This window comes from Myxine glutinosa, chromosome 11, assembly GCF_964187855.1.
Source record: "Myxine glutinosa chromosome 11, kmMyxGlut1.1, whole genome shotgun sequence".
Lineage (NCBI taxonomy): Eukaryota > Metazoa > Chordata > Myxini > Myxiniformes > Myxinidae > Myxine > Myxine glutinosa.
The window spans coordinates 129698039-129715954 of NC_136271.1; the positions used below are offsets into that span (position 1 = coordinate 129698039).

The 17916-nt window shown below is 44.9% G+C and overlaps 1 protein-coding gene across 1 annotated transcript in view; it reads left to right on the forward strand.

Moving 5' to 3' along the window:
• Positions 1-17916, forward strand: part of LDLRAD2 (low density lipoprotein receptor class A domain containing 2) — a 35787-nt gene that overhangs the window by 14192 nt on the left and 3679 nt on the right. Inside the window, exon 5 of the mRNA XM_078787134.1 lies at positions 6123-6281. Within this exon, the coding sequence (XP_078643260.1) occupies positions 6123-6281 (159 nt within the window). The remainder of the gene's footprint in view (positions 1-6122; positions 6282-17916) is intronic.

Consider the following 17916-nt stretch of genomic DNA (forward strand, 5'->3'; position numbering starts at 1 on the left):
TCATTCAAAAGTAACATAACGCATTTTTTGCCCAAATATGACACTGTCCCACCGCTTGTAACGCTCTGTAACGCTTCAATAGGTAAAGGCGGTACAGTGCAATAAGACCAGGCAGCAGTAGGAGTCCCTGTAATGACGTCATCGGACTAATCGCTCTGAGTGATGTAATTATTTGTAACTATGTTCAATTAAATTATAAATGAGATTAAGTATCTGTTGGAAACACACTGATGGAATAGCAATGATGGAATTTAAATAAAGCGATTTGCTTCTATCATTAATATATTGAATAGGGCAAAATGGAGAAGATTGTCATGGGGACCGCAAGGCTAACCACCGCTCTAGCAGGGAAAATGGCCTTAAAATGCATGTTGTTGTTGTTGGTTGTTGTATTAATATATTGAATATGTTTGTCATTAAATACTTGCACCTTAATATAAATGGCGCCTGGAACAAAGTTGTCATTGATTGATTTATTGGCGTCACAGCACAGGAAACGCTTCCCATAACCCCTATCGCACAGTAAGGCTTGGACACATATTTTCATATACGGTGTATATATATATATATATATATATATATATATATTGTTGCGGTTTTTAGAACCTTCCACTTGGTAAATTTTTTGTAAATGTTCCCTTATAAATAATCCCCTGTAAATACCCCCATTTGTCTAACGTTAAAGATCGCACCCATATCTAGTCCACGAGCAACACGTAGCACACCTTAGGATCTCTATAGATATCTCATTTGTATGTGTGTAATTAAGGCTGTGTTCCCAATAGTTTGAATCTACGTTGCATCAATCAAATAAGAATAGGCCCCAATCTCTTCAATGGCAGTAAGAGTGCTTTTCTACGACCCGTGCAAACGCCATCACTCGCTCGGTCCTCTGGAGGAAAAAGGGGGAGGAGTAAGTTGGGCGCTAAGAACAAGGCGTGGCCCTGTCAATGTCTTGTCGAGGGGCGGGACCGGTAAGCTCTTGGAGCCAACCAGGGCCGAGGCAAGCTCACCATTGGGCATGTCCTGGGAGCCGGCGGCAGGATCTAACAACGCCCAATAAAAGCGGCCGAGAGGGACTGCTTCACCAGATGAGCACGACGGCGACACCAGAGGTTCGAGCAATAGGAGAGAAGCGCGGTGTTGACCTATTACATAAGCAGGAGGCCAGTTTCCCCGAGAAATATATTGGCATTGTCCAACCACGTGCAAACCATACGCGCAGCTGCCGCCGGGTTTTTGTTCAAGCCCGGAGCGTGGACCGGAGCACGACCTGGAGCGGACCTCGACGCCTGTGCCATCTGCTTGGACCTTCTCCTCCTTTCCTGCCATTCCTGCCATTCCTGTCTTTCCTGCCATTCCATCCCTTTGAGTGTAAGTGTGTTCGTTCTGTGTGGGGCGTTTGCTAAGTAAGACTGTATAAGGCTGCCCTGTGTCCTGCTTCTTCTTCTTCTGTATAGTCTTTACCTTTCGTTTCCTCTTCATTTAGTGTACATAATTAATAAACCTGTGTTCTTCCTTTACTCTTTTTGATTCATTCTCACCCGATCGCTTTTGTCCAGTCGCCAATTGAGTACCTGTGGCACGATTTGGCCAACCGCTTTTAATCGGGTTTAGTCCTTTTGTTAACGGCTCGAGCAGGGACTCATCTCCCTGCTTTGCGGAGAGATTGGTGAAGGTATTTGGGAACCCATTGACCAATCACCCTGGCCAATCTCACCCCGCAAAGGAGCGGGATAGTTCCAGGACCGGAGATGGCCAGCTTAACAAGACAAGGGTATTAACCCACCCCCCCCCCCCCCCCATGCTAACGGGAGTGCCGTACTCCGAAATCCGTAACAATTCGTGTCAGGAGTGGGATTAAGGACTCCCATTAGCAAGGGGGGGTTAATCCCCTTGTCTTGTTAAGCTGGCCGTCTCCAGTCCTGGAACTATCCCGCTCCTTTGCAGGGTGAGATTGGCCAGGGTGATTGGTCAACGGGTTCCCAAATACCTTCACCAATCTCTCCGCAAAGCAGGGAGATGAGTCCCTGCTCGAACCGCGGATGTGATGGTAATTGCCGAGCGGTTTAGCAATCCGTGATCAGAGCCGTTAACAAAAGGACTAAACCCGAATAAAAGCGGTTGGCCAAATCGTGCCACAGGTACTCAATTGGAGACAGGACAAAAGCGATCGGGTGAGAATGAATCAAAAAGAGTAAAGGAAGAACACAGGTTTATTAATTATGTACACTAAATGAAGAGGAAACGAAAGGCAAAGAATATACAGAAGAAGAAGAAGCAGGACACAGGGCAGCCTTATGCAGTCTTACTTAGCAAACGCCCCAGACAGAACAAACACAATTACACTCAAAGGGATGGAATGGCAGGAAAGGCAGGAAATGAGGAGAAGGTCCAAGCAGATGGCACAGGCGTCAAGGTCCGCTCCAGGTCGCGCTCCGGTCCATGCTCCGGGCTTGAGCAAAAACCCGGCGGCAGCTGCGCGTATGGTTTGCACGCGGTCGGACAATGCCAATATATTTCTCGGGGAAACTGGCCTCCTGCTTATGTAATAGGTCAACACCGTGCTTCTCTCCTCTTGCTCGAACCTCTGGTGTCGCCGTCGTGCTCATCTGGTGAAGCAGTCCCTCTCGGCCGCTTTTATTGGGCGTTGTTAGATCAAGCGGCCGGCTCCCAGGACACGCCCAATGGTGAGCTTGCCTCGGCCCTGGTTGGCTCCAAGAGCTTACCGGTCCCGCCCCTCGACGAGACGTTGACAGGGCCACGCCTTGTTCTTGGCGCCCAACTTACTCCTCCCCCTTTTTGCTCCAGAGGACCGAGCGCGTGATGGCGTTTGCACGTGTCGTAGAAAAGCACTCTTACTGCCATTGAAGAGATTGGGGCCTATTCTTATTTGATTGATGTAACGTAGATTCAAATTATTGGGAACACAGCCTTAATTACACACATACTAATGAGATATCTATAGAGATCCTAAGGTCTGCTACGTGTTGCTCGTGGACTAGCTATGGGTGCGATCTTTAACGTTAGACAAATGGGGGTATTTACAGGGGATTATTTATAAGGGAACATTTACAAAAAAATTTACCAAGTGGAGGGTTCTAAAAACCGCAACAATATATATATACACACATAAACTCAATAATATTCTGCTAAGGTGAGTCTGTGTGTCCATCCATGGGTGTGGCCTCCCCAGTTGAGGGAGTGGCTCCACCTATTCTGGGAGGGGCTTCAAAAACACATTTCCACCATTTTGTTTTCCTCACATATCTCTGAGGCTCCATAGGCCTGTAATGTCCATTTTAAGACTGAATCAACGCGTCTTCTATCATAAGTTACTTTTTGAAGAAACAAAGGTACATTTTGATTACAAATCATGCAAAGGAAACAAGGCAATGCCTGTTTCATTTGGAGCGGTCGTGGCAGAATTCTATTAAACACCACCCAAAGAAGATGCGTTTTCATAATGCAAAGGAAAAAAATCATGAAGTATTTGATTTAAAAAAAATAACCTTTTGGGTTTCACACGAGTTTTCAAGGGTGAATTGTGTGTAAGTATCGGATTAATAAACAAACTGTATTTCACATGTGCATGGACATGTAATTCACATATGTGAAAGAAATAAATAAACACAGGGGAAATTGCCGAGAAATATATTTTAGTTCTTATTTTATAAGTTACTAGCCGAAAGCACCCGGCATTGCCCGGGTTCTTTTTGAATGAATTTACGACTATAAATCAGCTTTTACTCGTGGGCATAGAAGATTGACTACTATAATTCAGCTCAGCTTTTAATTGCGAAATGGGCCCAGCCTGGCCGAGGCGGCCTCAACCGGCCTCGCCACCTAGCCTATAACCTTCCCAGGGCCCGTCCCGACATTTTAAGTTATTTTTGAATGAATTTACTACTATAATTCAGCTTTTACTCACGGCCGTAGAAGATTGATCACTATAATTCAGCTCAGCTTTTAATTGTGAAATGGGCCCAGCCCAGCCGAGGTGGGCCTCGACCGGCCTCGCCACCTAGCCTATAACCTTCCCAGGGCCCGTCTCGACATTTTTCGTTCTTTTTGAATGAATTCACTACTATAATTCAGCTTTTACTCACGGCCGTAGACGATTGACTACTATAATTCAGCTCAGCTTTTAATTGTGAAATGGGCCCAGCCCAGCGAGGCGGCCTCGACCAGCCTCGCCACCGAGCCGAAAACCTTCCCGGGGCCCGTCCGGACATTTTTTGTTTCAGAGGTTAGCTCTTATCTTTCACCGTTCAGGAGATTAGCGTGTGCAGACAAACAAACAAACAAAAAGTTTCTTTTATATACAGTCACGTGAAAAAGTAAGTACACCCCATGTGAAGTTTTGACTTTTTCAACAACTTTCAACATACAGCTATTTGATCTTCATTTCAACAATATTGAGAGATAAAGGTGATATAATATAACAAATATGATGAAACATTTACATTTTGTAGTCCATTGTATAATTTAAATAAACATAAATGCAAATTTTGCATGTGGAAAAAGTAAGTACACCCCTACATTTATCACTACTTCAAATAACTAAAATTAGAATCAGGTGCACCGTCTCAGGTGCAAATGCTTAGAACATCATTAGAGAGGATCTTGGAGGAACCTGTCTTATTTAAACCTCAGACATTTAGTTTGGTTTGTTCTTTGTTGTTGAAGTGTGTGGCGTCACCATGCCTAGATCAAAAGTGCTCTCTGAGGCCTTCAGAAAGAAGGTTATAGATGCCTACGAGTCTGGGAATGGATTTTAAAAGATCTCCAAACAATTTGAAATCAATCATTCGACTGTCTGGAAGATCATCTACAAGTGAAGAAGATTCCAAACAACCGCCAACTTGTTCAGGCCAGGCCACCCCAGCAAGTTCAGCCCGAGAGCAGACCGCAAGATGCTGAAAGAAGTCTCTAAGAACCCCAGAATGTCATCACGGGACCTACAGGTAGCTCTTGCCACTGTTGATGTCAAAGTGCACGAGTCTACCATGAGAAAGAGGATGCACAAATTTGATCTACGTGGGAGGTGTGCCAGGAAGAAACCTTTGCTGTCCAGAAAGAACATCAGGGCAAGACTAAAGTTTGCCAATGAACACCGAGGCAAAGACCAGCACTTCTGGAACAATGTGCTCTGGACAGATGAGTCAAAGGTAGAGCTATTTGGCCACAGTACCAGAAGACATGTTGGGCGAAAACCAAAGACAGCATTTGACCACAAGAACCTGATACCAACTGTAAAGCATGGTGGTGGAAATATTATGGTTTGGGGCAGCTTTGCTGCATCAGGGCCTGGCCAGCTCACCATCATAGAATCCACTATGAATTCTTCATTGTACCAGAGGGTGCTTGAGGAAAATGTGAGGCCATCTGTCGGAGAGTTGAAGCTCAACCGAAGGTGGACCTTGCAACATGATAATGACCCTAAACATACCAGTAAATCCACTAAGGAATGGCTGAAAATAAAAAAAATGGAGGGTTCTGGAATGGCCAAGTCAAAGCCCGGATCTAAATCCCATCAAGATGTTGTGGGGGGATTTGAAACGAGCTGTGCATACAAGAAACCCCTCAAACATCGTACAGCTGAAAGAATTCTGCATGGAGGAGTGGGCAAAAATTTCTCCCAGTCGATGTCAGAGACTGGTAGAGAGTTATAAGAAACGCCTACTTGAGGTTGTTCCTGCCAAAGGGGGCAATACCACCTATTAGAGCCAGGGGTGTCCTTACTTTTTCCACATGCGAAATTTGCATTTATGTTTATTTAAATTATACAATGGACTACAAAATGTAAATGTTTCATGATATTTGTTATATTATATCACCTTTATCTATCAATATTGTTGAAATGAAGATCAAATAGCTGTATATTGAAATATGTTGAAAAAGTCAAAACTTTACATGGGGTGTACTTACTTTTTCACGTGACTGTATATGTATTAAATGAGTATATTCTCAAAATATGCAATGCACATCATTGTGAAATAGTGGAGTTCCAGAGACTTCATAAAGAAATTGATATTTTTCCAGACATTCATGGAAAACTACCAAAATTGCCCAGTCAACCATCATGAGGTTGTTTCTTGGTCTCATTGCTCTATTTTCAGGATGGTTTGCTCCACGCCCCACAGAGCCCCATTATCCAGGGGCAACATTTGCCCCTCCTGATTGTGTTCAGCTACGTGCACCTGCAGACCCCACATGGAGCGCACTGCCCCATCCACACGGATCATCCCGCGAAAGCGTCCCAGTTACCTCGACTGCAGGTATTGAAAAGGTTTTTCATGATATTGAGGGAAATAAATATAAGTTGAAAGATAAGAGTATTCATTACTTCCTCAACCGAAGGTACATGGAGGTTATGTTTTCATGCCTGCTAGTTTGCCTGTGAGGAGGATATCTCAAAGAGTTGTGGACGGATTCGGACGAAACTTGGTGGACAGGTTTGGTGTGGGACAATGATGAATAGATTCAATTTTGGTGAAGATATGAATCCATTTCCGGATCCGATAATTTTAATTTTATTGTTAAAGTGATTCCGATCTTCACCATTGAGAAATGGTGCCAAAAACGATACATAGCATGATGTTTGAAAAAGTTATGGACTCATTATGACTAAACTCGGTGGATGAGTTCTTTCGGTGACAAGAACAATCCGATTAGATTTTGGTTCAGGTCCGAATCCAGGTCCAGCCTATCATTGGGATACAAAACAAACTGTTCAGCCTGGCAGAGGTTTGCGCTATATAGAGTCATCTCTACAATCTACCTCTCTACTAAGTCTATCGTTCTAGTTCTTACCTGTGTTTCTCCCTCATTTTGGTCGATTGCACTCGTTCATATCTTCCCAACTATTACTTGTTGACATTTTCTGCCTCGAAGCCACAGACAAGAAAATGCAAAATGTTCAATAAATGATTGCGCTGTTGTTTTTTTGCAATCCATTCTTTCAATGTTACCCACTTACATATCACATTTTGTCTACAGTAATGTAATAATTCATCATTTTGTCTATAGTAATGTAATAATTCATCATTTTGTCTACAGTAATGAAGTCCATCATGAATATTTATTACCAGTTGCAAAACACTCCATTATCATCACTTAAATTTGATGCTATAGTCATCTTGTTGAAAAAAACTACATACACACACACACACGAATATACATGCATACATACAAACATACACCCACTCCCACATCTATATATACTCAAAGGCAAAAGTTATTGTGACACACAAACAACAAACAGAATCAGTGTTAAACTTTTACTGCCGCGAATGAAATGTTATTACATGGAAAGACAAATGTTTCAAGGTATGGTGACGATCAACAGTCCATAAGAACAGTTAGTCTAGTAGGAAGACTAGGTCCCCCTGCACCCCCCGGAGATATACTTCTAATCAGTGTTTCTAGATTGGAAAAAATGTGTAGAAAATGACTAGCTATGGCCCCAAGCTGAAAAAATGTCCCACATACCATTTTTATGCAAATTACTGCTGCCATTATCAAAAAAACGATTTTTGACATATCTCAGCCAATATTGCAGATAATTGAAAAATGAAGGTGTCTAGACCCATGTTTTGAAGGGCATAGATCATGATAGAACTATTCATAACATGATTACATGTGTCTATGGTATACTAGTATGCTAATTAGTGCTTTATTTACAAAATAATCACAGTTTTACGAAATAATAGACTCATATTAAGGTCCGTCTACACAGACGTTAACACAAAGTTTTATTTTTCTAAATATTACAACTGTCAAAATAGTCCTAGCACTCAATGTGACCACTCTTCTCTTGCTTGTTTTAGATAAACATCATTAGCATTAGTGATTCTACACTGAGTCAGTCATCATCATTTTCATCGAAATCGTCAGAGTCAAACTCTTCTTCTCCTTCCTCTTCCTCCTCCTCTTCGTGCTCTCCTGTGTTCAGAAGATCCACCAGTGAGGTTGGTAGGATGGGACCACTGGACCACATTGGTTTCAACAGTCCTTCATCAGTCCTTATCCATCCTTGCTCCTCATAAGGTTTTGGCTTTTCGATGATAGGTTGATCGGCTCTTTTGTACAATGCTACGCGGTGGTTCACACGCTGGATGTGCGGCTTCAGGGCAGACTGGCATGGAGGAAGGCGAGCCAGATCAACCTTGGACTTGGATGTGAGGGTCTTGTCCTCTCCCACCATTTTTCGTAGCAGCTTGGCACGGACAATGTCCACTGATGACTCGCGACTCTGGCCGTACATCACACAGGTGAATTTTTCTAACTGCCTCTCCACCTCAGGGTTGGCATCCCAGTTGTCACCCAGTTCACCGAATGCCCTGTGAAACCTGGGATTCTTCTCCAGCTTTTTCAAGGGCCCGACTTTTCCCTTCCCTTTGAAGGCACTGGTGCAGTCTTCTCCGCTGAACACATAGTACCCCAGGAGAGTGGCACAGTAGTCCTCTCCCAGGGATTCTGCCAGCTCAGAGACGTTGACAAGTTGGCGATGCTTCCCTGACCCTGTATCCAGGTACACCGTCAGCTTGATGTTGTGGGCATGGTGGAGCAGGATCAGGAGGATGTCTGTGTCCGGTGTTCTGACTACAGCGTTCTTGTATCCGATGGTAGCAGCATGATGGAGGTACAGAACCACCCTGGTATCAGTCTCTTCCTGGTTGCTGTAGATCGTGGGGATCGGAACAGGTGCCTTACAGTCACACAGAGGAGAATGTGCTTTGGTAACTTCCATTTTCCATCTGACACTGCACGGCACAGATCTTGTCCAATGGAGAAGACCAGACGCTTCACCTTTTCTGTCTCGATGCCCTCCTTGCCAGTCATTAGCACGCTGAGAAAGCGGACAAGGTCTGGAGGTAGGATGTCTTCAGGATTGAGCTCCATGTCTTCAGCTGTTGGTGGCCATGGTTGGTCTTTACACTCTCTGAAAGCCTGTAGAATACCCTGGCGAAGTTGGAGGGCAACATTTTGGTTCTTGTTTGTGCTTCCGAGTGTGAATGCTCGTGCGAGAGCATTGGAAACTGTTATGTTTGAGCTGTGCACAAGCCAGAAAGAAATGACATCACATTTGTCATGATCAACCTTCGTGAAGTGGATATGCTCCTTGATTGGGTCATTCTGTAGGCGTTTCAGTAGTTTCTCTGACCGATAATTTGAGTTCTCATATCCATTCAGTTTCAGTTCCTCGACATAGAGCAAGCGCAAGGAAGAAAGCTGTAGAACTTTATTCTGCTGGATGACCTGGGTTTGAATGTGTTCCAGTACTGAGTTGAATGCCTTTTCATGGGCGGCTGACATGCAAGCCTGCTCCTTTGGTGCTTCGGCTCTGTGAATCGCACGCTCATAGTTGTAGAATGCTGTGCGGAAAGCTTTAAAACATGACGGATGGTGTTTGGCCTCACATGCAAAGAGGTCTTTGTTTTTCACCTTTCGATGGAGTCGATAGAGACCCATTTTCTCAGCCCGTGTTTCGATTTGCTCCCATGCATTTTCTTTGTTTTTAAAGGATGGGAAGGTTGTAGGCCTCTCAGTATTGCGATGAGCATCTTTGGTCTCAACTTTCTCACAAAATATACACTCTGGCGGGAAGATGGGTTCAGCAGAACCTCCTGGTTTACGAGGAGAGTGATGCCATGATGAGGTTGATGGCCCTGGTTCTGTATCATCTCCCAGACGATGAAAGTGGCGGACAAAGTGCTTATAACACTTGCTGTGATATCCTACTCTTTCTAGGTCATCAGGAAGAGTTGCCGGGATCTGATCACATACTGATTGCATACGACATGGGGAGTCATGCGGTTGGTTGAGACGTCTATCCCGGATCTTTTGAAGCAGTTGCAGTTTTTCTGAAGCAGATCCTTTAATTTTACGGAGGGGCGTGAAATCCCCATGATCAGACATGGATGGTACATGAAGGATGCATGTAGGAGGAGAGCTTTGGGCTGCAGGTTCTACACTCCGTTTTCTTTTGGGCATGCTTGCTGTCGATGTCTACCATCACTGTTAAATGACAAATAAGAAATCACGAATGATGTTAAAAGTGCCTGTGAAAGGAGGCTCTGAGTTTTCAGTGAGGTAACAGAGGTTCTGAGTCATGTTCTACACTAGGGTACTTTTTAGCTGACTAAACCATGTTTAGTGGCATCAAAAGTGCTAATAGCTAAAACATCTAAATTCTTCCACACTAACGTTAGCTATCTAGGCCAATGAAACATTGTGCTAAGTTACTGTAGCTAGCTCAGCTGTCGTGCCTCTTTCTGGTTCAATTCATATACAGAAGTCAACAGATATGTCTCATGTTTGGCATTAACAAAAGTTTAAGTTACACCGACATTAGGAACATACTGTACATAGATGAGGCTAGCTTTAACGTTAGCTAACATGGTGCTAGCTGGCTCAGCTGTTATTCTGCCTGTTTATGATTTCATGCAGAAACTGAAGTCAAGAGTGTGAGTAACATTATAGTTAGCATCTTACCTGGCTAGATTGGAGGATGAATACCAAGAACAACACACAGATGGAATGGAAGACTGAACTTTCAACTGAGGTATTCAATAACATCAACGTTACCAATTGATACGAGCGCGCGACATTACCAATTGATACGAGCGCGCGAGCGCGCATGTTACATGGATGGAAATGTAAAATGGCAGCTATAGCAGCACTAATTTGGATCTCTAGTCTGTCATTTCTGCACTGTGATTGGATAACATAAAAAAATATGTTTGGGAGTTAACAGCAGGAGTTGGTAGATTTTACGTGGGCTGGGTGAGAAACCTTTAAATAAGCAAGTGAAAATCTCTCGCAATACAAAGTCAATGGTGGGAAGAAAAGTTGAGTGGTACCAATGTTACTGCCAATGTCCCGCCCCTATGCAAGACTCAGGAGCATCTTGTTGACATTTAACCTTGAAAATACCTGGGTTTAGACCCCTTATGTACCATGTTAAGTTATCTGCAGTATTAACGTATCCTTATCATTTGTAAAACTGATTATTTTGTAATTACAGCATTAATATGCATACTAGTATACCATAGACACATGTAATCATGTTATGAATAGTTCTATCATGATCTATGCCCTTCAAAACATGGGTCTAGACACCTTCATTTTTCAATTATCTGCAATATTGGCTGAGATATGTCAAAAATCGTTTTTTTGATAATGGCAGCAGTAATTTGCATAAAAATGGTATGTGGGACATTTTTTCAGCTTGGGGCCATAGCTAGTCATTTTCTACACATTTTTTCCAATCTAGAAACACTGATTAGAAGTATATCTCCGGGGGGTGCAGGGGGACCTAGTCTTCCTACTAGACTAAGTGCACCTGGCATATGCAAATGAGCCACAACACAAGAGGGGGTTCACAAGCAAGTTCACACAGTCAGTAGCGAGTGTGTCCACCTTGTGCATTGATGCAGGCCTGGCACCTTCGCCTCATTGAGGCCACTAAACGTCGATGAAAGTCCTTGGGAAGATCATTCCATATCCGAGGAAGGATTTGGTGGAGTTCCTGCAGCGTTTTTGGAGGATTCGGATGACGTCATAAACGTCGCTCCATTTCATCCCAGACATGTTCAATGGGTGACAAATCAGGGGATCTTGCAGGCCAGGGTAACACATTAACATTGTTCTGATTAAGATACTGCTGTACAACTCGAGCAAAGTGTGGTCTGGCATTATCGTGTTGAAACGTCACTCTAGGGCCGTTCTGTTGCAAAAACGGTAAAGCGGCCATTTGCAAAATCTCGTCTCGGTACCTCACAGCATTCAAGTTCCCCTCAATCAGAATCATTGGCGTTCTTGCTGCAGCTGTTATCCCACCCCAGATCATAACGCCCCCACCTCCAAAACGATCCCCTTCCAGAACACATGGCCTGATGTAACGTTCACCTGTGCACCTGTAGACACGTGTCCTACCGTCAGCTCGGTGAAGCTGTGCCAAATGGTGTTTCTATGGACGTTGAATCGACGAGCAACATCACGCTGCGAGGTACCAGACTGAAGCATACCTATAGCTCTCCATCTGTCATTTTCCCCGAGGCGTGGCATGTCGAACTTATTCCAAAACGATGAATAGAGGTGTTTTTCTGACTTCTGCACTTCTTAAGACTGCATTGAGTGGAAATGATAAGCGTCTGGTTGTCTGGCCCTTTAAAGTGAACATTGCTGGCCATTTTTCTCGAATATGTCATGCTTCTTGCAAATTTCATGCAATTCGAACAACAACTGCTTGGTTGCGTTTCTTCGACCATTTTAACACACTCTTTCTCTGGTTCAAATCCAAAAATTCATTCACAAGATTACCAATGAAAAAATTACATGTCACAATAACTTTTGCCTCTGAGTATATATACACACACACACATACACACATATATGTATATATATAAGTTCAAAACACACCTGGTCACAAGTGTGCCGCACTGACCGTTGCATTTATGTTTTGAGATGCTGTATCTCATTTAGTAACTGTAAGTTAGTGAAATGGTTTTCACTTGAAAACTTAAGTTAGTTAGTGAAAGTTAGTGAAAATGTAAATTTCATTTAGTAATGCTGTAAAATACATTTAGTAACTATTTACAAAACCAAAACCAAAGAATATATATATATATATATTGTATGCAATATATATATATATATTGTTGCGGTTTTGAGAACCCACACAGATAACATCATTAAAGGTTAAAGGTTGCACCCCATAGTTAGGCCACATGCAACACGTAAGTCACCTTAGAACGTTAGTTATTTCATAGTATGTGTTTAGGATAAGGCCATTTCCAATAGTTGCATCGGCGTTGCCTCAGTCGAGGTCCTCAGCATCATCCCGTTTCGGCCCTTCAACCTCGATACGGTGAGCTAAAGTGGGCCAGCAGGGGCACATACACATCCACATGCAGCAACTGCACCTGGATGCGTACATACCCCCACCCCCAGCCAGTGCGAACAACAACAACAACACCTCCACATCCAGAATCCACAGCACCAAACAAACATGGTGGAACACTCAAACACCCACCTTCATACCCTTCACCACTCACCAACAAAACACACCAGATCATTCATACACACACATACACACAGAACACCAACCAAACAACCACCTACACTTACATCATACACCACTCAACACACAAAAACACACACTCATGCAAAAATTAATTCATGCAAAAACACACACACTCACCCACTCACTCATATACACAAAATAAGAAATAATAATGGTAACAAAAAAAAAAAGAAAAAAAAAAAAGAAGAAGAAAACATACAGTAAGAAAACATAAGTTGTTACAGATCTCAGAGACGGCACTCCCCTTTGCAAGGGGGGGTTAATCCCCTTGGCCTGTTAAGCTGGCCGTCTCTGGTCCTGGTACTTATAACGCTCTTTTGCAGGGTGAAATTGGTCAGGGTTATTGTTCGGTTGCGGTTGCGAGAGGACGCTGGCGTTGCATATTCGCCGCTTCTCCGACTGGATGGATGTACAGGGTCCGCTTCTACCTTTCTGACCTGACATCTCACACCTGTCCTGCCTTTTCACACCCGCACGTGCCGCGTGTTCTCCGGCTGGATAACGGAATCTGCTTTTGATGGTACGGAATACGGAATTCGAAAGGCCCGCTCCCGTTGTTTGTGGCCGTGGCCTTGTTTGCCGGTGGCCTTGTGGCCTTGTTTGCCGCTGTGGTCTTGATTAGCGGCTGCAGTCGTTTGCCGCTGCGTTTGCCGCTGCGTTTGCCGCTGCGTTTGCCGCTTTGCCTCCTCGACCTTGGCCTCGTACTCGTCCCTTCGCTCCTGCCTGGCATGGCTCTGAAGTACTCCGCCGCAAGGCTTCTTCTGCTCAATACCCGCTCCACCCCATCATGCATCTCTGCCATCAAATCAAATGGACTCCTCCGACGACCCAGGTACATTCACCGTGGCTCCGGTCGCAAGTTTGTTTATTCGCAATCAGGTCACTCCATCCCCGTCCTCTGGTCGGCTCAGCGCACTCTCACTCTTCGTCCCAGCGCACCTGGTCACAGCAACCCACACGATCGCACCTCTTGCCTACGAACCCTGGCTAAATCACCTGAATTCATCCCTGCTGTTCAAAACAACATCAAGCTCACCCTGTTCAACACCCGGTCCCTCAACAATAAATGCCTCATCCTGAACGAATACATCCTGAATAACAAACTGGACTTTCTCTGTCTCACCGAAACCTGGCAACAACCTCTGGACTACTACACACTCAACCTCACCACACCCAGTGGATATTCCTACGTCAATAAACCACGCTCGGAGGGCCGAGGTGGTGGAATTGCCGTTATCCACCGTCAAGACATCAAGACCAACCTCATCTCCATCTCATCTGCTCCATCATTTGAACACCTGGCTTTAAAACTCTCTGGTCACACGCAGTCAGTCATGGCTGTCGTCTACCGCCCTCCCAAACCACACCCATCATTCCTGTCTGACTTCTCCTACTTTCTGACCCAGCTATGTTCCCTCTCCCCCTCAATCCTCCTCCTTGGTGATTTCAATATCCACATGGACTCCACTGACTCCACAATAACCACTGACTTCACTGATTTACTCACCTGCTTTAACCTCACTCAACATGTCGACTTTCCTACCCATATCCGTGGTCACATTTTGGACCTTGTCTGCTCCACTGGATTAAATTTGCACCATCTCTATGGCTCCGACCTCACCCTCTCTGACCACTTAGCCATCACTCTGACCATCAACATCCCCGCCCCAACACCAAGGCATTATCGCACAATCAACTTCCGTAAGCTAAACGCTCTTTCACCTACCTCATTCTCATCCACCCTCTCTGAAAAAATGTCCACTTCTCCCTTCATTGACCTCCACACCCCTTCCGACCTCACTGACTACTACAACCACACTCTCTCCTCCTGCCTTGACCAGCTTGCGCCTGTAAAAACCAAAACAGTTTCTTTCACCCATTCTGCTCCCTGGTTTACCCCTGAACTCCACCTGATGAAAACTCGTGCTCGCCAACTTGAAAGACTCCGCAATAAAACGGGTCTCACAGTTCACTCCCAAGCCTACAAGGACCACATACAACACTACAAAGATGCCCTCTCCCGCGCCCGCTCTGCCTACTACTCTCAAATTATCCACTCTGGCTCCGGAAACCCAAAAGCACTCTTCTCGACAATAAACAAACTCCTCCGCCCCCTGAACACCACCACCCAGTCATTCACAGTAGACAACTGCATCTCCTTCCTCTCTTTCTTCCAACGCAAAATTGACAACATCTACAACAGCTTGACCACCGCCGCACCCGCTCCCCCTCCAACCACCTGCCCCCCCTTGTCCTGCCATCCCCTGTCTCGGTTCTCCCCAATCTCTCCTACTGACCTCTCTGAACTCCTCATAGGAATGAAAACTGCCACCTGCACTCTTGACCCCATCCCCTCCAGCTTTGTCAAAGCCTCCCTCCCTGCTCTCTCTCCACTTATCATTGCAACAATAAACTCCTCCCTGTCTACAGGCATCGTCCCACCTTCCCTCAAAATTGCTGCTGTTACCCCCATTCTAAAAAAACCTGGTCTAAACCCTGACACCCTAAACAACTTCAGACCCATCTCCAACCTACCCTTTCTGTCAAAAGTTTTGGAACGCGCTGTAGCCACTCAACTCAAACATCATCTCTCTGCCAATAACTTGTATGAAACATTCCAATCCGGATTCCGCTCCAACCACAGTACTGAAACTGCTCTCCTCAAAATCACCAACGACCTTCTCCTCTCCTCTGACGCTGGCAACCTCAACATTCTCGTCCTCCTCGACCTCAGCGCTGCCTTTGACACCATCGATCACACTATCCTCCTCACCCGACTTGAATCCACCTTTAACGTCACCGGCACTGCCCTCTCTTGGATTAAATCATACCTCTCTGACAGATGCCAGTTCATCTCCATCAATAACTGCAAATCCCCCACTGCTCCCCTCCCCCAAGGTGTCCCCCAAGGTTCAGTTCTTGGCCCCCTCCTCTTCATCCTTTACCTGTCCCCGCTCGGTCACTTAATCCGCCGTCATGGTCTCCAATTCCACTGCTTCGCTGATGACATCCAGCTTTTCATCTCCACCAAGTCCGTCTCCACCGACACCCACTCTATCCTGACAAACTGCATCACTGAAATAAAATCCTGGCTTCAAATCAACTTCCTCAAGCTTAACTGTGATAAATCTGAAATAATCATCATTGGCCCAAAAACGCTCACAAAATCCACCCATAACTTTGCCCTCAACATCGACGGTATCCCAGTATCCACCTCCCCTCACATCCGGAATCTTGGCGTCATCTTTGACCAAACCCTTTCCTTCGACAAATACACTAAACAGATCACAAAGTCAGCCTTCTTTCACCTGAAAAACATTGCCCGTCTCCGCTCATCCCTCTCCTCCACGGCTGCAGAAACCCTCATCCACGCCTTCATCACCTCCCGTCTGGACTACTGCAATAGCCTCCTCTATGGTTCACCCTCAAAAATCACCAATAAACTCCAATACATTCAGAACTCCGCTGCCCGTCTACTCACTCATTCCCGGACCCGTGACCACATCACCCCCGTCCTTTACAAGCTTCACTGGCTCCCCATCCCCCAGAGAATCCAGTACAAAATCCTCCTCTTGACATACAAAGCCCTCCATAACCTGGCCCCATCCTACCTGGCTGACCTCCTCTCCAGACACACTCCCACCCGCAACCTCCGCTCTGCTGGTACCAACCTCCTGACCCCCTCCATCCGGACCAAATTCAGATCCTGGGGGGACAGGGCCTTCTCCATCGCTGCTCCCACCCTCTGGAACTCACTACCTCACACCATCAGAGACTCCTCCTCACTCACCACATTCAAAACATCACTAAAGACCCACCTGTTCAACGCTGCATTCAACATTCAACCCACAGCATTTAACCCCTGACTATCTCTTCTCCTTCTCCCTCCTTTTGCTTTAAATATTTCCCTATTGATTCTTGTCTTGTCTTTTTGATTCTTGTCTTATATATATGCCGTATATCGCTGCTGTTTGTTTTCTTGATTCTTGTCTTTTTGCAATTGTTGTTTTCATGTATTGTTATGCATTATGTTTTCCACTCTGTCAAAGCGCCTTTGGGCTTCTGGAAAAGCGCTATACAAAATAAATGAATTATTATTATTATTATTATTATTGGTCAAGGTGTTCTCCCGAATACCTTTACCAATCCCTCTGCAAAACAGGGAGACAAGTACCGCTCGAACCACGGACAAGATGGTATTTGCCGAGCGGTTTAGCAATCCGCAGCTCGAGCCATTAACAAAGGACTAAACCCGACTATTGCGGTTGGCCGAATCGTGCCACAGGTACTCAATCGAAAGAAGGGACTAAAGCGATCGGGGGAAAGAAGAAACCAAAGTAAGGAATACCAGACATTTAGTAACTATTTACAAAACCAAAACCAAAGAATATATATATATATATATATTGTATATATATATATTGTATGCAATATATATATATATATTGTTGTGGTTTTGAGAACCCACACAGATAACATCATTAAAGGTTAAAGGTTGCACCCCATAGTTAGGCCACATGCAACACGTAAGTCACCTTAGAACGTTAGTTATTTCATAGTATGTGTTTAGGATAAGGCCATTTCCAATAGTTGCATCGGCGTTGTGTAAAACAAATAAGAGTAGGCCCCGTCCATTTTGCAGCCTCCCTCCACCCGACTCCATTGCGCCTATCCTGTCTGCACCCCATTGCCCCTCGCAATTTGTTACGCTTTGGCTGCCAACAGCGTTTGCTGCTCTTGCTCGCTCAAACTAGCCCAAAGGCCACGAGGTAAGGCCCGAAAAGGGGGCGGAGCGCAAGGGTGGGGGTGTGGCCACGTCAAGC